This window comes from Zootoca vivipara, chromosome 6 (assembly GCF_963506605.1).
Source record: "Zootoca vivipara chromosome 6, rZooViv1.1, whole genome shotgun sequence".
NCBI lineage: Eukaryota > Metazoa > Chordata > Lepidosauria > Squamata > Lacertidae > Zootoca > Zootoca vivipara.
The window spans coordinates 96,720,236-96,744,344 of record NC_083281.1 but is presented as its reverse complement, the minus strand read 5'-3'; the positions used below and the strand labels follow the sequence as shown (position 1 = coordinate 96,744,344).

The following is a 24,109-nucleotide window of genomic DNA, read 5'->3' as shown; positions in this document are numbered from 1 at the left end:
TTCACAAAGCGTTTCAGACATGGAAAAGTCTTATCTGGCGTCTTCCAAAGAGTGGGCGAGACTCTAGGCCAGAGTAATAGATCTGAAAAGTTATAATGTGCTTTAGAGAAAAACTTTTGCATTGTAGCTTTAGCATCTGTTACAGTCACCTGTTCAGTCTGGTCACCATTACAACCTAGTTTTAAAAGATTACGGTTTATAATAATTATAATAATAATTTATTATTTATACCCTATCCACCTGGCTGAGTTTCCCAACCCACTCTGGGTGGCTCCCAACAGAATAATAATAATAATAATAATAATAATAATAATAATAATAATAATAATAAAGCAATTAAACATCAAACATTGAAAACTTCCCTAAGCCTTCAGATGTCCTCTAAAAGTCAGAGAGTTGTTTATTTCCTTGACATCTGATGGGAGGGCATTCCACAGGGCGGGTGCCACTACCGAGAAGGCCCTCTGCCTTTCAGGGGCAGCGGCTGCTTTTTTAAAAATAAAAACTATGCATTTGTGATTTTTATAAAGCCACCGAAACGCATTTAAAACAGAACAGAAAGGGAGAGGAAAGCCTGTAACCTCACTGCCCACTTAAGGGAGATGCTATCTAGGTCTCTGTTGTGGATATGCAAGTACACAATGGACATCTATCAAGCTTTCATTTTCACCCTGGCATACGGGTTGGGACAAAAAAGGCACACTGGACTCACCTTTGTAGGGGACTGTTTTCCGGGGCACCAGGTTCCACCAGTTGCTAATGGAGGAGGCGTCCACACTCAGAACTAGAGAGGCCAGGAAGCACATGCCCAGGGCTGGGCTGGTGGCCATGCTGACCAGGATGCAAGGCTCCTGCTTCTCCCGCTGCCTTACGAGGAGGCTCTTGCTGCAACGCCTTCCTCTCTCTCCGTCAGGGGCCCTGACAACAATGGAAGGAAGGAGGTTAGCCTGGCTAAGGTTACAGCGGCCTCAATTATGAATGAAGAGTGTCAGAATCGGATGGTGGGAAAGGAAGGGGGAGGGAGAGAGGATGCAGAGGGGAACAAAAGGGCCATTGAGAGAGTTTCCACTCAGGTACTGCGATGATCGGCTCCTGCTTGAAGGGAATGAGCATGTGGCAGCAAGGATGAGTCAGGCTGTGAGTAACTGGGGCTGGAAATGGGAGAAGCCCCCCCCCGGCACATATACATCACCACCCCTTCATACACTCGTCCAGTTTTGAAATTCCACTTCCTGTCAGGACACTGACCTGAAAGAGAGTCATTGCAGAATATACCCCCCAGAGCATTAAAAAAAGTAACCACTAATGCGGCCATTAAGGTTGTGATGCTGATAATGGTTTCTGATCTGAGGTGAAGACTCTCAGCCTTGGGACTGGAGCAGAGTTCAAGCTGGGGAATTTGGAGAGAGGAAGAGCAGGTTAGGAATGCATTTCCTAGGCTGGAGGCAGACGAGCACACCTTCTTTTTAAAGGGGGGGGGAGAGGTATTTCACCTCTGAAGGCTCCTTCAAGTCACCACTTCCAGCTGGTGAATGTCAATGTGCAAGTAAAGTTTGCTCTCCTCTGTTTCTTGGTGTTTAGGCAACTGATTCTTTTGCAGAGTTGGAGAGGTTTTGCTTCTTAGGGCGATCGGTTTTGGACCACAACTTCTATTATCCCCACGTGAAGGCTATCAGGCTGGTTGTCAAACACCTGCTTTTTACACACACACACACACACAGCCACACAGCCACGTCCTCTACTCAAATTGTCTTTAGAAGCAGGCAAGCCCCCACCACAAAACTATTTAGCAGAGTCAAGAGTGAGGTGAATATACACACACCACAAGCCCATGATCTTTTCCCAAGTGCTCAGAGTGTTTCTGGAGAATTTGGGGAAACTGTACTAGGGGCAGAGTGTGAAATAGCAGCTCCTCTTCAGTTCATTTACCCATAATTAATTCCCCAAGATGTCTTGCTCCCAATCAATTCCATTCCCCTCCTGCATTACCCCAAAATCATCTCTGCATACAAATCATATTAAATCATTTCATACACCCCACAGTTCATATCCCACTCAATAACCCGCTCACACCACCCTATCCCTAAATCTGGAATACAGCTGCTGAATAGCCAATAGCTAGACCAACCCAACGGCAGCAGCCTGAGATCCTCTAAATCTTACGCGGCTTGAGATTTTTAGAACTATGGAAAGACAAGATTTTGAAGGACATCAAGAATCCCCCTCCCCCTTTGCAGAATTATGTTTCCCAGGTTGGTTAACCGTGACAGCCTGAAAATGGTTAAAGCACACAAGTGCAGACAGAAGCTGAGCATCCAGCAAAGCCCAGTGGAAGAGGGAGAGGAGGGGAGGAGGGAGAATTACAAACAAACGTGAACACTCACCTTCCCGACAGGAAAGAGAGAATGGAGAGACCAGGCTGAGAACCAGCCAACCAAGTAATTGTATACTATTTCATTTCAGGACTTTATAAATCCAGAAAATTGTTCTGAACAAGACAGCTAATTTCAGCTCTCTCCAGTCCAATCCCAAAACTCTAGGACAGCCTTTGCCAACTTGGTGCCCTCCAGAGGTTGTTGGGATGGACTGGTGGGAATTGCAGTCCAACAAACTCTGAAGGGCATCAGGTTGGCAAAGGCTGCGCACCCCAAACTTGATTAGGGGGAGTGCCATAGTTCTGTGGTAGGTAATCAATACCTCAAGGACTGCCTCTCCCCATAAGAACCGACCTGGACCCTGCGATCATCACCTGAGACCCTTCTTTGTGCTCCTCCTCCATGAGAGGTCCAGAGGGTGGCAACCCAAGAACGGGCCTTTTCTGCGGTGGCTCCCTGCTTGCGGAATGCTCTCCCCAGGGAGGCTTGTCTGGCGCCTTCATTATATATCTGTAAGTGCCAGGCAAAAACATTCCACTTCTCCCAGACCTGAAACCTTGGAGAGTCACTGCCAGCAAGTGCAGATGATACTGAGCTAGATAAGACTGATGGAATAAGACAGCTTCTTAAATTTCGCCTCCAACCTAAGATGCTGGGTTTAATCCTCATTGCCAGCCATCAGGGCTTAGTTCTGAGCCCAGGCAGACCACGACTTCCACTGCCACAAAGGTCTCCTAATCTGCCCCCGATGTGCAATTGCTGCGCTGACTGTGGTTTTACCCAATGGTGAGGGAAAGGCACTCTGCACAGGTTCACAGTCTTGGGGGGCTTCAAATCCCCACCCATCCACAAACTTGAGTGGCAGCATGCAAGTGACTCAGTTTCAATTCCCCATGTGTAATCTGAGAAAAGGCTTCTGGGGCCAATAAGTGCCCCTCCACGCACATATTAAATCCTGCTGGCAGCAGACAAGCCTCACAAAACGGCGGCAGCAAGACTGAATGGATACCAACATTGCCTGGAGGAGAGGTCTATCAGCAGCAATGAGGACAACACAAAACCTCCATGTACAGGGGAAGTATACCTCCAAATATCAGGTGTTGGGGAGAAAAAGCAGAGAAACCACATTGTTAAAAGTAGGGAATTGTTCCCACAAAAGAGGACATGGACAAATTCATGAAGAAGGTGGTTATCCACAACCACTAGCGATTGTGGCCAGCGTTCAAAACCTGCCAGGTGCCAGGCACATTTTGCACCTAACTATTGGCCACTTGCGACCAAGTGAAGATGCCCAGGTGCCAGGGTGGCAGCTGACGTCTCCACCATCTGGAGGTGTCTGCCTGGGGATCTTGTCTGTTTTGACACACTAGCAACACATCCTTTAGAATTCTATTTGTGATATTTTATCTGCACAATCAGAAAGAAATTCAGGAACACAAAAAATTGTATTGAAAAATACGATTTTTGAGCAGTCTGGCCCCAAAATGGAAACTAGACATTCAATTTTGGCAACTGTAACCCTGATTTAAGGAGCCACTTGGCGCCTAGCTTATACAGTGGTCCCTCGACTTACGAACTTAATCCATTCCGAATGCACATTTGTAGCTCGTAAGTCGAAACGCGGCTTCCCATAGGAAAAAAAAATATTCGGAAAAATTTGTAAGTCGAGGAAACTGCATTAAAAAATTCGTAAGTCGAGTAAACCGCATTTTAAAAAGCCGCCAACGATGTAGAAAAATTTGTAAGCGTGCGGCCACTTGTTCCGTTCGTAAGTCGAAACCTTCGGACGTCGAGTCATTTGTAAGTCGAGGGACCACTGTGCTCTTGTGCTCAGGTCCTGCTTGCAGCTCTCCCATAGGCACCTGGTGGTCATCCATTGTGAGAAGAGGGTGCTGGACTAGATGGGTCACTGGCCCGATCCAGGAGCCAGGCCCCTCCTTACAAAACATCTTTGCCTTCACAAACCTTGCCTGTGAGCTTCCTAGAGCTGGCGAGCTGGTTACAGAATATTGGATTAGACAGATCCGTCGTCTGACACAGTGACTTACATATTTGCGTGCTGCTCCCACCATGCACATGTGCTCACACACATGCGCACATGTGCTGGAGGAGAAAATGAGCCCTTGCTCTCCTCATCCCCAGTCATGTGATGTGCTGGCTGCCCCCTCTCCTCCCAAGGCCAGGGGTTCATGCAAGACTTCCAAAACTGGCTTCCTTCCAAGTAGGCAGGAGTCAGGAGGTGACCTGTCTGCTTAGCTCTGCTTGTTCGCAAGCCAGTTTGCCTTCTCTTAAATTTATTCTAGACAGGGAAGCAGCAAAGCCCACTCCCCGCACGATCCTCAGGTCAGCAGGACTCACACAGCAAGACTCTGCAGAGTGTCCCGGTTAAAACATAGTATAAAACTGCCCCAGAGAGCCCCCCACCCCCTGAGCTGAGGCCCGTCCCTCCCCCCCCCCCGCCATCAGGCACACAAAGCCAATTAGGACGCCATGGTTTTTAATATCATCAAAGCGCCCTGCCAAGGCTCCCAACAGCCACAGCAGTTAGGCCTGCATCATTATGCCCACTTAACAGATCAGAAGCTGGGGATGAGTAACAGCCCAGGGGGGGCTAGAACCAGTTTTCACAGCACTCCACCTCCTAGGGCTAATTTAAAATTAAAGTAACTATATATACATACAGAGCAAAGCAAGGTATTTGACCCTAGAAAACCTGGGGTCAACTTTGCGCTTGGTCACATACACACACAAGCCACTCAGGCACCAGGGTAATTGGGGGGTAGGCTACTTGTAGCTCACCTTACAGCATTATTGTTGGAAGGATAAATGTAAAGAACATGGCCCATTAAAATGTTCTGTTGGTTATTCCCCAGGTAAGATTGGCAACGTCACTCCTGCCTCTCAGCCTCAGGTGCAGTCTGTAAAACGGGGAAACTGCAGACCTAAAAACACTACTTAGCATCTCCACACCTATTCCAAGTGTTCAGAATTGCTTCACAAACATTTACCTCACTAATCCTCACAACAACCCTTTAAGGTAGGTCCACATACGGTGAAAAGCGAAGACTGGGAGCTAGTTGTTTGAGGTCTCTTTTAAGCAGAGGCCATCTGACAGGCACTGCAGGGGGTTGGACTAGATCAGGCAAAGGCAAACTCAGCCCTCCAGATGTTTTGGGACTACAATTCCCATCATCCCTGACCACTGGTCCTGTTAGCTAGGGATGATGGGAGTTGTGGTCCCAAAACATCTGGAGGGCCGAGTTTGTCTATGCCTGGACGAGATGATCCTTGGGGTCCCTTCCAACTCTACAAATCTACGATTCTTGGTAAGTTCATGGCAGACCCACCCAGAGGGCATTGTCGACTGAAAAGTATATCAACTGTCAAAAATAAAGTAGTAAAATAAGTCCGTTTTGAATGACTTGGTTCCTTCAGCCATCCTGCTACATTTCTGTATATGGTTAGGTAAAGGTAAAGGGACCCCTGACCATTAGATCCAGTTGCGGACGACTCTGGGGTTACGTGCTCATCTCGCTTTACTGGCCGAGGGAGGCAGCATTTGTCCGCAGACAGCTTCCGGGTCATGTGGCCAGCATGACAAAGCCGCTTCTGGCGAACCAGAGCAGCGCACGGAAACGCCGATTACCTTCCCGCTGGAATGGTACCTATTTATCTACTTGCACTTTGACATTGCTTTTGAACTGCTAGGTGGGCAGGTTACTATCCAACTAATTTCTACATTGAAACTAATGAGTTAGTTGTGTCAATTAATATCAGTGGGTCTCCTCTGAGGAGGACCAGGATGGGATGCAACCCTTTGCCTGACTTTTTAGTCATTATCTGTATTTATGCCTACAAAGCCACCAACTAACAGAACTGAAAATGCTGCCGTTTCCCTGGTCCTTGGGGGGGCAGAGCCAAGTGTGGGTCTCAGCTGGGGGCAGGGCCCAATAGCTTTCAGAAGGCTGTGGGGGCAAAGGCCAGTGCAAAATCTGCCTTTTCATCTCAAGCGTACAGCTGAACAAGAAAAGAAAAATAACACCAATTATTTGACCCCCAGGGCCACCGGTGAGCCTGCAGCACTAACCACTATGTAGATGAATAGAGGATCTAAACTAGGTTCCTACCCAGTTTTATTATTCACTAACTGTATGGAGGGGGGTGGAATAGGGGAAAGCAAAATAGCCCGCACTGGCTATATTTTAAAAGAAACAAACAGCAATGTTCTCCAAGATCCAGGCCAAGAGCCACAGCTCTCCACACCAGAAACCTCTGCCAGGACTTCGCTATGCAGCCCTGCCAACTCACCACAAATCCTCCGATCCAACTCTCCCCAAATAAGCCTCCCTCGTCGGTCAAATCCCATTTCTTGTGGCTTTCCTGTACTTTTAACCACTTCCTGTCTTCAGAATGAGGCCAGCGCTGAGTCAGCTCCGTGCAGGAACCAGGGGGGAGAGAACGAAACAATTAACAGTTCCAAAAAAGCAGCAGTGTTTTCCTTTTCCAGCTGAGTCGGAACTGCAACCACACCTTCCTCTGCCCCTGGGGGCGAAGTCCGCCTCACTACCAAGAACGCAGATGGATCACGTCTTCTGCAATCTCTGGCAAAGGCAGCCTTGCCTGGCCAAACTCACCCCTCTCCCCCCCCCCCATCAACTCTGGGAAGGATGCAAGGTGCCGTGAAAGGCGGCATGGGAGGGAAGGAGAGAAGGGAAGGCTTCTGATCCTCAATCCAACCAAAAGCTGGCTACTAGTTCACAGCAAAGAAAGGCACTCTGTACATGTTCAGAAGCTACCACTTCATGCCAGCAGAGTCTCAAAGCTAGGGTTCCTGTCTTCCTTTTTTTATCTTCAGGGAAAAGCAGTGGTGCAGGCTGACAAAAGTGAAGTATCAACTAGGAAGGAACCCTATCAGGAACAGAAACAGCACAGAACACAAAAAGCTGTCTTATATGTTCCATCTAGCTCAGCACTGTCTACACTGACTGGCAGCGGCTCTACAGGATTTCAGGCAGGAGTCTCTGCCAACCCTACCTGGAGATGCTGGGGATTGAACCTGGGACCTTTTGGTTGCAAGGCAGGTGCTATGGCCCTTTCCCAGCATAGACACAGCTGCCCTGAAGGTCCAGCCCAGCCTATGGCTGAAGCTGCTGGGAGGCAGGAAGCAGGAGCAAAGGCTTTGGTGCTCCGTGCACAACACATCCACCCATAGCTACTGGTCACGGTGGCTATGCCCCACCCCCACTGTGGGAGGCAGTGCGCCTCTGAAGGCCAGATCCTGGCATCACATGTAGGCAGTGCTGTTGTGCTCAGGTCCTGCTTTTTAGGCCTCCAAACTAGGTGGGCCAGAGGCCGGATCCAGCAAGAAATCTGTCCCCCAAGTATGCCTGCTGCTCTTGCGTGCCGCAGAGGAGCCTGTTCTGTTGTCTGTGTTGAAGCAAGAGATTCAGCCACCATCCTGCTCCGCTTTCCTGTATGGAATGGGGTGGGAGGCAGGGACAGAGCACATTCGCTCAAAAGATCCAGTTTAGCATGCAACAGCAGGGTCAGCCATCGCCAGTGGCTTTCCGGTTCACATGCCACTGAGCCAACCCGGCACCTTCAGCCCAAGATGGCTAGGAATAGCCAGAAGCTGGGGAGTGAGTGACCCATGGAAAACTTTACTTATGGGGGAGGGGGGGAGGCCGGAAGAGACATCTCACTTGCTGGCAGCTGAAACAACCATTCAGATGCCAGGCACGCCAATGGTCTCCACCAGGCCATTGCCAAGTTCTATTTCAGAAATTCCCAAGAAGACAGGAGGAGGCTGCAGAGGCGGGTAATGGATCAGTAAACAACACACCCATCATGTGTCACAATCCCCAAATAAGCATTGATGTGGGACGAGGGAAGGTACCCCCCCACACACACACACAGCAGAAAAGCATGGACAAAAATGCAGTAGGTCAAGACACGGAGAAATGTGGATTTCTTTATCCTGGACGACATCAAGGACCACCAAATTACACCGAAGCAGAGTTCTAATGTTGACTGTTGTGGAACTGAGGGGGACATCAAGATGCCCCTGCTCATGGATGCTGGGTGGTCTTTCTGGTGCATCCTCCACAGGTGAATCTTCATTAACTCAACCCAATCACCTTGCCCTACTCGGGCTGCATTTCACTTTATCAACCCTAGTTTGTAAACAAAACCAAAAAACATTGTAGCACCTTAAAGACTACCAAAAGTATTACAGTCATACCTCAGGTTACAGACGCTTCAGGTTGTGCCCCACGCTGAAGCCGGAAGTACCCAAACGGGTTATTTTCGTCTTTCGGCGCTTTGCGCATGCACAGAAACACCCAATCACAACCCGTGTGTGCGCAGACGCAGTGCTGCGGGTTGCGAACGTGCCTCCTGCATGGATCACGTTCACAACCCGAGCGTCAACTGTATTATGGGGCATACTTTCTTGGAGCAGAATGCACTTCCTCTCAAAGAGCAGCATTCTGGCACAGTTCCTGTCCCTTTCAAATGGGTTTGCATAGGAGAAGTTCCTGGTTAGAGTGTGCCTGCACCTTAACTGTGGAGTAGACAGGCCCCCGAATACCTGGGGTAGAGAGCAGGTTCACTCCATGAAGCCACAAAGGGGAGGACGACAGCGCCCACCAGCCCCAGTCAGCACAGCCAAGGGGCAGGAATGATGGAGTTGCAGACCACAAGATTTGAGGACACGGCATTGGCTACGCCTGGCTCCATCCCAGATGGGGGGAAACAAGTCAAAAATAGTCCATTATCTTCTTTTGGGGTTGGAGGGCAATTCCTTTTTTGAACTAGCTGCTGCATTCTCCATTGAACATGAAAAAGAATCAGACGTTGTAGAGCACTGAGAGGGATTGTCACAACTAGAGAGACCCCACTGTGCATGCAGGGACCTAGACATGGTGAATTCTTTGTAGTGATGCACACATGAGAACCTGGATCAAAGCCAAGGCCTATCACGTCCAGCACCCCATTTCCCAGAGTGGGCAGCTAGGTGCCCCTCAGAAACCCACCCTCAGGCTCTGAGTGCAGTAGCATCTCCTCCTGCTGGCATTCCTAGGCATTCCTTGGAATGCAATGCGGTCTCTCCTGGAGGTAAGATACACCCAAGACAGTGGGCACTGATAGCTTCCTGCTGTGTGAATTTGCCTAATCCCTAAGTATTGTAGGTAGTGATCACTATATCTTACACAGCAGCAAATTCCTAGTTTACATGCATGAAGCAGTGCTTCCTTTCCTCTGTCCAGGAATCTCCCAGCATTTCAGCTTCATTGCAGGAGTCTTGATTCGAGTGTTATGAAAGGGGGGGCTAGGGGGGGTTCACTTTCTCTATCCTTTGATAAACCTCTGTTATCCTCCACATGCCCATACATCTTTTTTCTACACTAACCCCCCCCCCCGTTGTTGTGATATATCCCTTGACAATCATCACCACCCTTTTCAGAGATGTGGTAACTAGAAGTATACCCTGTGGCCCCACTAAGTCTGTACAATGTGACCCTTTGAGGCTCTATCTGAGGCAATTGGGTTTGTACCTCCTCCACAGCCAAACCCTCTTCCCCTAGAACAGGCATCCCCAAAATTTTGCCCTCCAGATGTTTTGGACTACAATTCCCATCTTCCCTGACCACTGGTCCTGTTAGCTAGGGATCATGGGAGTTGTAGGCCAAAACATCTGGAGGGCAGCAGTTTGGGGGTGCCTGCCCTAGAACATTGTTTCTCAAACTTGGGTCCCCCAGTTGTTGTTGCACTGATCATCCCTAGCTAGCAGGACTAGCTGCTGCCCAAGACCATCCCTGCTTTGCACCTTCCTTGAGGGTTCTTGCCTGGCTGGACTGCTGTCTTGGACCTCTGATCATGCCTCTCACTTGCCAGGGCAGAGAATAAATAGCAGGGGAGAATAAATAGCAGTGTAGAAACTAGCCTACGATATAAAGCTAAAATTCACTTGTTGCTACACCTACTTTTGCCTTTGGTCCCACCCACCCCTGGGATGCGGCCCCCAGAAGGAAATGTGGCCCTCCTGCTGAAAAGGGGTTATCCGCCCCTGCTCCAAGGGCATTCCTCTATTAGCAACTTTGTTTTTATCCTTCTCGGCTTGAGGGATACCTTCCATCATTTACAGATTGCAGCACTAAATGAGAGACATCACACATCTTGGCACCCTGGGCTTGAGCTCACATCTCCAGTGCAAGTCAAGCGCAAATGAACAAGTGTGAACTGGCTGCAGAGCACACAACCCACATTCCCAGAAGCACCTCTAAGATGCCGGGTCAGGGCGAGTTACGCAGCATTTGAAAAGCCCTGGACAAGACCATTTTTAGAATTCAGCAGGCCTGGGGATGGTGGGAGTCACAGCTGCTATTGTTCTTCATTAAGGGAAACAGGAAGAGCCCTCCCTCCTCCCAAGGTCCCCAAAGGAGGCAGAGTTCGTGGCAGAAAGAAGCATATAAATGGATCTCCGGAAAGGGAACAAGTAACAGGGTCAGTGGACTGTGGGAACCTAAGGCCATTACACCAGGAAGCCCCACTGCCGCCACCAAGCACAGTCCAAGCAGAGCCTGATCTTGGATCTCAGCGGACACCATCAACTGTGGGAGAAGCATGGAAAAGAAGGATTTTGGAGTCAGCCTAGAGGCCACGTGCGGCCCCTCCAGGCCCCTGGGATTCTCCCTGGACCCCACCTCTTGCCAGCTCTGCTCTGTGCTCTCCTAGAGTGCTCCCTTCCCTGCTGGAACTGCATCACCCAACCATGATGGTGCTTTTTGCACAGGTGTCCCTTCAGTACAGAAATAAAGGTGACACCCCTTGCTCCACCCCCTTTTGCCTCTGGCACTGCCCACCACTGGGAAGTGGCCCCTAGAAGGTTGGCCAGGAGGGAATGTGGCCCTCAGACTGAAGGTTCCTCAAACCTGGTCTTACTTAACTTCATGAAGGAATCAGGGGAAACTGTGGAGTAATAAAATAAGCACCCTGGACATGTACAGAATGCATTTCTCGTGGATTCCAGGATAGCACAGCAATGCTTCAGGTCAAAGGCTGCAACCTCAAGACATGCTACAGCCCCCAGACCTCTTTTTGCAGATTAGCCTCTCTCTCCTGCCCCACCACCCTGCAAACTACGCTTGAAATCATTTTATGCAACCTTCCTCACCCCTGAATTCATGTGGATTTGGATGTGCTAGGCTACTATAAATTTATGCAAATTTAAAAATAGCTCACTGCTTAATGTTAGCAGCTGCCTGTAAAAACCAGACTTGAGTTATAAAAAGCAAATGTGAAAATTGGAATAAATGGGGCAGGAAGATTCCAGCACTCAACAGCTTCTCCTCCAGGCCAGTTATATTTGAACCCTTTGACTCTGGGCTGCCTTTTTCATAAAGATTCAGCTCCTTGAGGCACAGGAGAAAGCTCTCAACTTGGGGTTCATCTGTACAGTACTCAGTCATAAGAAACTTTAAAATGTAGAGAGAAATTCCAGTGTGAAAATGCTGGATTAGAATTTATCAAGAAGTTTGACTCTATCTGCTCTATCCAGCTCTTAAATAACACAGCAAATCTAGAATGATTGTGTTATCTCACCAATTAATGCTTCCACAAATGATCCACTGTGCTTATATTGCATACATTTTAGCATTAACTGAATGGTCACAAACTTTGCATTTTGCATTCTCTTCCCATTTCTCCCCACAGGTCACCTCCCCTTCCCATCTGAAAAAAATGAGGAAAAGTCCAGGCAGCTGATGTTGTGGATGCTGTAATCCACCAAAGTGCACCCTATAATACAGGGATGGTGAGCAGGCTTGCAGGGTTTGCTTTGTTTTTTATTAACTCCCCCAAATCTACCAATTAGATCATGGTGCAAAATATGTGTGCTTAAAATCAAATATTTTGGAGTCCACAAATTAGTTCTGGGTACCAGAACTGGCTGAGTTTCGTTGCTGCTATTGTTAAACAAACTGAGAGTCAGAAATGCTTCTGATCGCCTTCAAATCACCCGGAAATCTGCCTTGCCCACCCCTGACATAAATAATACACATCCTAATCTTGAAGGTCCCTCAAGACCCTGTTGTGTTCACTGCAACAGACAACTGTGGCTATTTGTATATTTGGTTAGGCTGTCTTGGGTAGCTTGCAAGTTGGGGGCTGCGGAACTCAAACCGGAACAATCCCCTCCTCCAAGTGCTGCTGGCCAGAGGCAGGTTGAACTGACTGGCCAGACTCCTGCCAAACCCTTCTAATTCCTGCATTGCGAGCAAAGGAGAAACCCACTTTGGTACCATCGGGTGTCTGAAAGTCAGTGGCTGCAGGAAACCCCACCCTCTGCACAAAAGCCAGATCAGTGCTGGATCTCGGGAGAATGGCAGGCAGCAACCTTGGCAAGTGTTGAGCAGGTGCTTACAACCAGATCAGAAATAGACCAAGATAAGAACAAATGTGGAAAAGTCTGTTTAGTGCACACCTTTGGAACCCAGCAACATACCCTGTTCCACAATTCCCCCCACCCCTTGGTTTATGCATCTGGGATCAGCCAAACGATGCTACTGGACTGAATGGGGGTGATCCCTCCCCCAAACTGGAATATAGGGAACTGCTTTAGGCCAAGTCAGATTCATTGTCCATCCTTACACCAACTGGCAGCGGCTCTCCAAGATTTTGGGAAAGGGTTGGAGCTCACGCCTTCTACATGTTCTGTCCCTTTCCCGGACGGTGCGTCAACAGATCCAAGAGAGTATCAGGAACTAAGTGTGCCAATCAGTTTATACCGTAACACATCCTTTGCCAGCCTAGTGCACTCTAGATGTTTTGGACCACAGCTCCCAATGAGTGGAAGTTGCCATCCAAGACATCTGGAAGACTCCAGGGTGGCAAAGGCTGTGTTACAGTTGGACTGCTATCCCCATCAGCCAGCACTGCTGTGCCCCCATCAAAACCTCTCTCAAAGCACTTCAACTCATTTGGAGGGTTTTTGTTCTGTTTTTTCACAATCATGCAGTACTGTATTTTATGAAATAAAATTAACAAACTCGTGGGGGGGGGGAGGAGATTATCTGACTCCAGCCAGAGACACCCTAAAAGCCACGTGCAAATTTGTCTTCATCCGCTAACAAGCAGCCCATTCCAACTTGACACCCCCCTCGCCCCCCTGTCAATCGCTGAAGAGCCAAGCAGCAAGAAATCTACCATTGCTCACAGGCCTGCATGAACAGCTTCAAACGGGTCAGAGGATGCTTTTGATAGGGGGCTGATTATGTTGGCAAAAGGTGGCAGAAACATTCCTATTAATGCTGAAGTGTCCATCAGACTCCAGGGGTGGCAGTGAATTCCTGACTAGAGAAACCACCAGGCCACTTACTAATGCAAATACACACAGGTAGCTCTCAATTATACACCAGTGAGGACTACTTTCCAATGCAAATATATTCAGCTGCTACAGTTAGATAGTGGCTTACATCTCAAAACAGTTACAGTTGCCTAAGTGAGCCAAGAGGCTGGAGGAATTTGCATTAGTGCAGACTGTAACACCAGGCGTTCACTCTGCACAGGGGAGAATTTAATAGCCTTTCCACTTTGGTTGAAAGGAGATCTGTGCCATTCCACCTTTACTTCACCAGTAGGAAGGAGCCAGTTTTAACCTATGGCTATATCAAAGAACAAAGCCCTGAGCCTAGGGCTTGCTGATCAGAAGGTCGGCGGTTCGAATCCCTGTGACGGGGTGAGCTCCCGTTGCTCGGTCCCAGCTCCTGCCAACCTAGCAGTTCGAAAGCACGTCAAAATGCAAGTAGATAAATAGGAACCGCTACAGCAGGAAGGTAAACGGCATTTCCATGTGCTGCTCTGGTTTGCCAGAAGCGGCTTTGTCATGCTGGCCACATGACCTGGAAGCTATATGCCGGCTCCCTCGGCCAATAATGCGAGATGAGCGCGCAACATCAGGGGTCCCTTTACCTTTACCTCAAAGAACTACCAAAGCTACCTGAGACTGCAGAGCTGAAGGGAGGCATGCTTTGGCCTCTGCCATGGAACTAAGGCTCCCTATCTCCCAGGAAGAACATTCTGCAAAGGGAAGGTCAACCTGGCCCCACCCATCAGCTAATGAAGGTACAGCTGCTCCAGTGCTCGCTTTCTTCTTCCGCCCTCCCCAATCCTTTTTCCTTTCGTGCCATGTCAGTTACATGACGCAGTACATGTGAAAAGGATCTAGGAGTCTTGGTAGACCACAGACTTGACATGAGTCAGCAGTGTGATGCAGCAGCTAAAAAAGCCAATGCAATTCTGGGCTGCATCAATAGGAGTATAGCATCTAGATCTAGGGAAGTAATAATACCACTATATTCTGCCCTGGTCAGACCTCACCTAGAGTACTGTGTCCAGTTCTGGGCACCACAGTTCAAGAAGGATACTGACAAGCTGTAACGTGTCCAGAAGAGGGCAACCAAAATGGTCAAAGGCCTGGAAACGATGCCGTATGAGGAACGGCTTAGGGAGCTGGGTATGTTTAGCCTTGAGAAGAGAAGGTTAAGGGGTGATATGATAGCGATGTTCAAATATATAAAAGGATGTCATATAGAGGAGGGAGAAAGATTGTTTTCTGCTGCTCCAGAGAAGCGGACATGGAGCAATGGATTCAAAATACAAGAAAGAAGATTCCACCTAAACATTAGGAAGAACTTCCTGACAGTAAGAGCTGTTCGACAATGGAATTTGCTGCCAAGGAGTGTGGTGGAGTCTCCTTCTTTGGAGGTCTTTAGGCAGAGGCTTGATAGGCATATGTCAAGAATGCATTGATAGTGTTTCCTGCTTGGCAGGGGGTTTGGACTGGATGGCCCTTGTGGTATCTTCCAACTCTATGATTCTATCATTCTATCATTTGTTAACTGCTTCATGTGTATAATAATAATAATAATAATAATAATAATAATAATAATAATAATAATGTATTATGCTGCCTGGGGCTGAGGGGAGATGTAGGTCAGCAGCATCTGGAGGGCCTAAAGTTTGCTGGATCCTTTAAACTAGAGATATTGCGTGAATATACATTCCCACTGAGTTACCATAAAGGTAAAGGGACCCCTGACCATTAGGTCCAGTTGTGACCGACTGGGGTTGCGGCGCCATAGCTGCCAAGTTTTCCCTTTTCTCACGAGGAAGCCTATTCAGCATAAGGGAAAATCCCTTTAAAAAAGGGATAACTTGGCAGCTATGTGCGGCGCTCATCTCACTTTACTGGCCGAGGGAGCCGGCGTACAGCTTCTGGGTCATGTGGCCAGCATGACAAAGCCGCTTCTGGTGAACCAGAGCAGCACACGGAAACGCCGTTTACCTTCCCGCTGTAGCGGTACCTATTTATCTACTTGCACTTTGACATGCTTTCGAACTGCCAGGTTGGCAGGAGCAGGGACCGAACAACGGGAGCTCATCCCGTCACAGGGATTCGAACCACCAACCTTCTGATTGGCAAGCCCCAGGGCTCTGTGGCTTAGACCACAGTGTCACCCGTGTGATGCTGGAAAGAAGAGAGCCATCACAGTCAGCAGAGCAGTTGCACAACTCCCAACTAAAAGAGGCTCCGGAACAGCCAGTGAGTCAAAGAGGACAAAATTAAGCCGAGAGAGAGAAGGCAGAAGAGCAAGACTGTGGAAGTGAATTTATAAAAAAATGGCTACTTCAGGATGTATTTCAGGGTGCCGATAAAGGCAGCAACTAGGAACACAAACAGATCTGGAGTGGCCACCATGGACAATCTCCCAGGATATTCCGTTCATTCCACTGGGGCTTCCAGTGGATTGTCTCCCGTAAGTCAAGGGGCAGCGGTGCTTTTTATCTACCACACAGATGGGGACCCTGTGGCTCTCTCTCCAGTTGTTGTTCAATTATAGCCCCTATCACCCCTAAGCACACTAGTTGCTGATGGGAACTGGAAGACCAGCAACTCCTGGAGGGACACAAGTCCCCCATCAGTGCTGTACTACATGGTGGGTCAGTCTTAGGCAAGAAAACAAAGGGAACTCCTCACCCAAGGAGCTAAAATTTAGGCAAAAGGAAGGAACAAAGCAGGCTGGCCCAGCCTAGATTGCTCCACCAAGGATATTGGGATGCTTTCTGTGGGGGGGGGGGAACACATCCAAGACGAATGCCTGTAAGGTCCCCATCAGTCCTGTCCCTCCATGGAGGAGTTTCACACCTAGGCAAGACAGACTAGGAATAAAAACAAAATCATTGGCGTCATTCCTGGTGGCTAAGAGGCAGAGATTCAAACCAAGAAGTCTCCAGTTCTAATCTCTTACACTCTGCCATTAAATGGCATTAGGAAAGCTACAGTTATCTGACCCTCAGTCTTGCATCTACAAAATGGGGATAACAGCACTGGCCAACCTTTTAGGGCTCATGTAAAGGTTGCTGATTAGCATTACATAATATAGGAGCATTGTGCACCTATGAAGCTTAGAGCTATTGGTCCGTCAAGCTCACTATTGTCCACACAGACTGGCAGCAGCTCTCCAGGGTTTCAGCTGGAAGACATTTCCCAGCCCTGGCTTCAGATGTTCTGCACGCAAGGCAGATGCTATGCCCCTGAGCCACAGCCCTTGCAACCCCATCAGTTTCACCCTGGTGGCTGTGTCTCTCTCTGCTTGCACTGAACAATGGTGCAGAGCAGCCACTGCAGCAAGTGGGTGTGTGGGCTTATTCCGGGGCCTCTTCTTTCAGGCAGAACTAAACAGGAACATGGGTGACAAAATGTAGGAGTCCATTAAAGGATCCCTCCCCAAAATGCAGTGTTGTTTTGCTAGAAAAAGAGGTGCTGGAACTCACCATGAACACCTCCCTTGTTCTTTTATAATGGCCATGGTGCCCCCACCTGAGAGGTGCCAGAACTGAGTTCTAGCAAGTTCTGGCTGAAGAAAAGGACCTGCACCTACCGGTACACACCTCCAATCACCCCCATCCATCATGAAAATGAACCACGTGGAGGGAGGCCTCTTGTGAAATTGAACAGGCCCCAGACTGGGAAAGTGAACTCCTTGGAGGTCCCAACAGCCTGGCTTTTAATATCACAGACTGGGCCTGGGCAGAACCCCGGATAACTAGCTCCATTTCCACAGGCAATTCATCATAGCAGCCTCTCCAGTTGTTTTGGGCTACAGTTCCCCTCAGCCTCAGCCAGCACAGCTGCATTACAGCTTGACTCGCTTGCTTTGACCCCCCCCCCCGGATGTTATTTGCCATGTAGCATGCTTGTTCCCTGAAGGGCAGGTAATAAATAGAAATAGTAATAGGCTTTAGTCAGACCAAACCTATTGAAATTAATGGAGTGTTATTTTTAAATGGGTCTACTCTGCATGGGACTAACACTGGATAAACCTTTGGGTATGCACAGCTCTACATCTCCCAGCAAGCATTTTCCCACTACTGCCCTGATGACATTTGCCACCAGCTCCAAATGCTGTTGCCCCCCCCCCCAGCAGCAGAAATCAGAGGCAACCCTCATCGTGTGGAATCCCTGATGAAATGCTGTGTTGGCAGCAGGCATGAGAAAGCAGGCAAGAGGAAACGAGAGAGAAAACAAAATGTGTAGTTTGCCACCTCCTGCCCTGACTGGGAATATCTTGGTTGGCACAGAAAGCTAACACCAGTGTCGTGTGTGTTTAAATTAGCACCCCCTGAAAGCCACTTCAGTCATCTGGAAGCCATGAAGCCAACTCCACCCAGAGGCAAAAGCCACAGAGTCAGAGATAAAAGAGCCGTCAGGAGATCGAGGAGGAGGATCTGTGGCTCTGAGCCATTTAGCAACTAGCTTTACTACCAGCTCCTCTCACCTCCCCCCACCTCCCCACAAAGCCCAAAATGCTTCTGAGTTGAAGATTCCCAGATCCTGCCTACAGAACAGAAAATCAAAAGGGGGAAACCACTCCCCTCATTTGGGAAGATGATGATGAGGGCATAAGGGTGCCCCCTGCTGGAAAGGAATACATAGTCATTCCACTGGCCCCCAATTCTGTAAGGAAGGGAGTGGGAGAAAGATTTGCCAATACGGATCCGCTCCCTTTTGTGTGTCCAAGCAGATGAAAGCAGCCTTCCACAACCAGGTGCCCTCCAGATGTTTTGGGCTACAATTCTCATCAGCTGTGCTGGCTGGGGGCTGAGGGAAGTTGTCGTCCAAAGCATCTGGAGAGCACCAGGTCGGGAAAGGCTGGGGAAGGATGTGCCCCTCCTTAGCACCCAATTTGCTTTTTCTGACAGAGGAAAACTCACCTGGGGTTCATCTCATTCAAGTCCTAAGCAGTTTACATCTTGCAATGTGTATGCCATCAAATGCCAACAGTGCCCTTCAGCTCTCTATATTGGACAAACAGGCCAAACCCTACGCCAAAGGATAAATGGACATAAATCTGACATCAGGAACCAGAAGACAGAGAAACCAGTAGGAGAACACTTCAATCTCCCAGGACGTTCTATACAAGATCTCAAAGTAGCTGTCTTACTACAAAAGAATTTCAGAAATAGACTGGAAAGAGAAGTTGCTGAATTACAACTTATCACCAAGCTCAAAACCATGGAGGGACCTGGTTTGAACAGAGACATAGGATTCTTATCTCATTATACATGATAAAGCGATCTTCAGCCATCTCCACCCTTGCTTTTTCATGCAAAACCATTTGCAGTCGTTTTCAGTCATCAACAGCTATCAGTCAGTCAATCACCCACTTCCACCACCCTTCTGAGTGATACCCCCTCCCCACCCCACCCCTTCTCCACATAAGCGCCTGGGGACTCCTATTTCAGTGTATCTGAAGAAGTGTGCATGCACACGAAAGCTCATACCAAAATAAAAACTTAGTTGGTCTTTAAGGTGCTACTGAAGGAATTTTTTTATTTTACATCTTGCAAAACACTTGTAGAGGTAGAACAGTTTCGTGAAAGACCAACAGGCTTACTTTTAGCATCAACAAGGTGTTGACAGGGAGGCTGTCATTAGCCCCCAACCCAGAGTCATGCAACTATCAGAATCCTATTAAGATGATTTAAACTAATCCTTACAAAAATCCTGTAATGAAGGCTCCCTCAAATAAAATGAGTCTAGAAAGAGAAGAAAATTGGGGAACCTGAGTAGCTAAAGAGAAAGCAGGAATAAATAAGCAAAGACTGCCCACATTTCCTTTGCTAACTTACTTTGCAGATGCTGCTACTCCTGTCCTAATTAAGAAGGAGGGACAATTACTCCACACCAAAAATCAGCTCACAGATTAGAAACCTCAGCCAGAGTGGATTGATAGGGATAACTCAGGCTGGCATAGACACAACAAACAAGTTCTGAGCAAAAGCTATTACCTAGTCCAAGAACAGCCCAACTAAATGGAACAGAGTCCCATGGAGAAGCCCAGCCAACTATTTCCACCTCTGCAGACTCACAAGCAGGGCTGGACAGGTATGGGGGCGGGCTTTCCTTTTAGTTTGCCCCCAGAGGTACCTTGCCTCTGAACTCTGAAGCCCCAGAGCTGCTGGCAGACACCACCCCCATTCTTCACAAATGTGCCTGATCCTTCTTGCTAGAGTCCATCACCACATCTTGTGGCAGTGAATTCCACAAGCTCATAACTTCACATGGAAACAAGTCCTTCCTTTTTCTCAACCTTGAACCTACCAACAATTTCAAACGGTGACACACCCACAGAGCAAATTATATCTGGCTTAATGAGGTGTTGAGAAGGGGGATCCTTCTCTGCTTGTGTTGAAAGCACATTTTCCAGAGCAATGAATCCACATCAATTGTTTCCAGCAAATACCTCACCACACTCCATCCCTCCATGATTCTATGGCATGGAGAGTTGCTTACTTCCCAACTGTCCAGTGGTCCTATGCCCTGCTAAAGCAGCTGTTCTGCACCTTCATTGACAGAAAAGCATTCCCTGCTGCTTCTGCAGATTATTATTATTAAGGTCACAAGAGCGAGCCTAGCAAGGGGCTTTTTGTTCGCTTTTCCTGGTCAGCTGGCAACCCTATTCTGTGTGGCTATGGGATGTGTGTGTGTGTGTGTGTGGAGAAACAGCAAGGGAGACTGGGGCTATCTGGCCAGTTTTGAACTAGAGAGTTTATTTAAAATAAAAAGCTACATTGAACGGCTGTTGCCTCCCATGCTTTGTACTGATGTGAACAAGCCTCAGGGATCTATTTGCGTTTTTCAAATTACTTAAGAGAAAAAAGAGGGAGGAGAGAGAAAAGAACATTAAAAGCAGGAGGGGGAAAGAGACTACAGAGGCTGAAAAGAAGAGCAGCCCAGATGGTGTTGTGTACACATACACAGAAGGGACTTTTTTGTGTTGCTCTGTTTGAAAGGTGGGGAGGCAGCCCCAGACATGCAGGGTTCAAATGTTTGCTGACAAGAGAAACATCAGCATCTTCTTTTTCCTTTTCCTCCCCCCCCCATTTCCTTTTTTGGGGGGGGAAGAGCCTGTCTGTGGGGGGGGGGGCAACAGACCCAAAAGCTGCTGCAGCAGGAATAAATATTAGATTTAAGCTTGTGAGATATATATTAGTGGTGAAGGAAAGGAATAGGAAAAGTTGAGTAGTGCTATCACTAGCCAAATATCTGCTAGAATAATTTTCAAGATTCTCTTGCTGGGCCGGGCAGCTGCTCTTGGGCCCCCCGAAACAAAAAGCCAGAGCAGCTGGCTTAGGGACAACCCTCCCTCCCTCCACACACCTGTGGGAGGACTGACAAGGCCCACTGAATGCTGCAATACTACCCAAGAGTCAAGGCTTCCCCTTACCTGGAAACAAGCCCCACTGAATTTAACAGGATTTGCTCCCAGGGACCAATGGGATCGGGCTGCGAGCCTAAGAGCGCAGAGGATGAGCGCATGCCTTGCTTGGAAGGCAGGGGAATTTGCTTCTACCGTAAGTAAATATGCAGGCAGGCAGGAGGGTCGGGCTACCAAGTGATGCAGAGGGGAGGGGAGGGATGGGGGCGGGAATGCCCCGGGCAGGAACTGGGGTGGGGTGGGGGAGAGATCTCGTAACGCGCTCCAAAAGTCACCAGAAGAAACTTGATCCGGAGCAAACACAGGCACACGCCCCAGCGCGCGCGTGGGGCGGGGGGAGTCGCGAAGGAAGGCAAGAGGCGAACAGAAAACTTTCCACAGCTGTTTTTTTCTTTGACTTAAAAAGAAAACAGGCCCGTAAGAGGGAAGCATGCCTAAAACAACATTTTAAACCTGCGTTGGCACGAGAAAGAAGAAAGGAAAACTAAATCCTAGGGTGAGCCTTGTGAGAAATTGAGGTGGGGCAGAGGTGCTCCGCAAAGGCTCTTGAGAGCGGCGATCCAGCGCATATTTCTTGGGAACTGTTGCAGCCAGCGGGACTTACTCATCAGTGAACGTGCAACAGGATCGCGCCCACGTTTCAGATAACACTTGGTCGTTTGCGAAAAAAATATGGGGGACTACGGTAGCAACAAATATGCAGATTATCTCTCTCTCTCTCTTTCACACACACAGAAACACCCCCAACCCTCTCCGGAGAGAAAGGCCCTGGCCAAGCCCATCCTTGGCCAATGCGCGATCTACTGGATCCCAGGAGAAAGCAACGGAAGGAAGGACGGGCGGGGGGTATATCGTCACACTCTGAGCCCGTTTCCAAAAGGGAATACTGTAGTCTTTCTCTCCTCCCGCCCCCCACGACAAATAAATTATTTTCACGTCAGAAGCGCTTCTCTGCAATGTTGATGTTATGGTGGGGGAATCAGAGGATGGGAGGATCTGAAGCGGAGGCGAAGGAGAAGGCGGCCGGGGGGGGGGGGTGTGTGCACACGGCATTATAGGCAAAAGGGGGTGGCGTTATCTGACGGGGGGGGTCTCCCCAAGGAAACTCTCTGTTGGCCGGGCTGGGCGATCGCAAGGCAGACCCCCTCCTTCGCCGCCGCGTTTTGGCACCGGGGAAGAGAGATTGGGCGGGGGGGGGGGGCTTTCTTTTCTGCTTCCTTTCTCTTCCTTTCTCTCGCCGCGACTCGCGAGCTAGCGGTAGTCCTGCGCGCAGCGTCCGCCCCTCGAGCGACCCCTTCCCTGGACCCCGCCCGGCAAGGTAAACAGAGGCAGACCAGGGCGGCGAGACAATAGCGGCGGCGGCGGCCCGAGAGGAGCCAAACGCACCAAAGCGCGCGGAAGACGCGCGGGCTCCTCCGGCGCCTCGACGCTCACCTCTCCTGGCAGCCAGCCCCTCGCGCCGTCCTCTTGCGCCTCCTCCGGCTCCACCAGATGGGAAAGGCAGTAGATCCACAATCGGCGCCCAGGCAGAGGCTCCCGAGCGCGCTCCGCCTTCTCCCGCACCCTACGCGGAGGGGACGGGGACCCCAGAACTTCAGGCGACCCTCCGGCCGCTCTTAACCCGGCGATGCCCCGCGACTCCGGCTGCTCCGCTCGCCCAGCGCGGCGTCCCGCTCGGCTGCTGCCCTCGCCAAATCTGCCGCTGCCCCTGTTGGCTGGCGCGGGAGTGTTTTCCTGGCTCGCTCGCTCGCTCCCTCCTTCCTTCGCTCCCTTTTGCTTTCACTCTCCTCCTTCCTTGACGTCAGGGCCGGGGCGGGAGCCGGGAGTCGCGAGTCGGGAGCGGGGGGCGGCGAGGGCGCGCGCTCTCTTCCCCCACCCACTCTCCCTCCTCGCTCCCGCGGGACAGGGTCCTTCGGCCGCCGCCCTCCCCGAGGCGCGCAGCGGGACCTTCGTCGCCAGGGTCCCTTGAAGGCGCGCTTGTGGCGGGAGAAACAGGGGCGGGGAGGCCGTCGAGCATCTTCCCCTTCCAGCCCCGCAGCCCACCATCCCGGGACTCTCTATTTTGCAGGTCACGTGTCTACTTGGGTGCTTACAACTCACGGATCCATTATTCCTCGGTCACTCGCCGCGAAACAAAGCCGAGGCTATTATGCGTCCAGGCGCTAGCGAAGGATTCACACGGATTATTGAAGCATATTCGCGCCTGTTGAGCGCTGCCCTCTGCCGGGCAGAGATGCTTCCTCTGTGTTACCTTCCTACTGTATTCCCTACATTGCGGGGAGGAGTTCCCTTTCCTTCCCCACGAATTCGTTTTACCGGCTGAGTTTCCTTCTAGCAGGAGCTGGTTTCAGATACAGGATTACAGGGATTTAAGACTGGTGATGTAGGTACTTAGGAACACCAGAAGAGCCCACTGGATCAGGCCAGTGGCCCATCTAGTCCAGCATCTTGTTTTTGCAGTGGCCAACCACATGCCCATGAGAAGTCAGCAAGCAGAACCCAAGCACAAGAGCCGTCTCCTCTCCTGGGGTTTCCAGCAACTGGTGTTCAGAAGCATGGCTGCCTCTAACTGTGGAGACAGAACATAGCCATTGTGGCTAGGAGCCATGGATAGTCCTCTCCTCCATGATTTTGTCTCATCCTCTTTTGAAGCCATCCAAGTTGGTGGCTATTGCTGCCTCCAGTGGGAATGAGTTCCACAGTTGGCCTTGGCTTGGAGGAAGGCGCCCATGAGATTCCTCCTGACTCTGGCTCTATGAACTTTGGTGCTGTGGGATCTGATTCAAGGGGGCACCTCCTCAGTCACCCACTGATCATGAGCATCAGGCTCACAGGCAGGAACCTGGTCCAGCTCCTTTATTGGAATTCTGTTTTATCCCTTTATTGGAAACCGCATTGGACTCAGCATACAAGTTGCCTAATAGATAAACTGATGACTCCTGTTTCCCTGCT

At 49.6% G+C, this 24,109-nt stretch overlaps 1 protein-coding gene across 5 annotated transcripts in view; it reads right to left on the bottom strand.

Moving 5' to 3' along the window:
- SEMA4C (semaphorin 4C) overlaps positions 1 to 23,290 on the bottom strand; it is a 61,879-nt gene extending 38,589 nt beyond the window's left edge. Inside the window, exons 1-2 of one of the 5 annotated variants that reach the window (XM_060276438.1) lie at positions 23,251 to 23,290; positions 713 to 918 (exon numbers count right to left, since the gene is read on the bottom strand). In XM_060276438.1, the coding sequence (XP_060132421.1) occupies positions 713 to 830 (118 nt within the window). In that variant the 5' untranslated portion in view covers positions 831 to 918; positions 23,251 to 23,290. The other 4 variants (XM_035117994.2, XM_060276437.1, XM_035117992.2 and 1 more) reach the window with 4 other exon arrangements.
- Between the last annotated feature and the right edge of the window lie 819 nt (positions 23,291 to 24,109).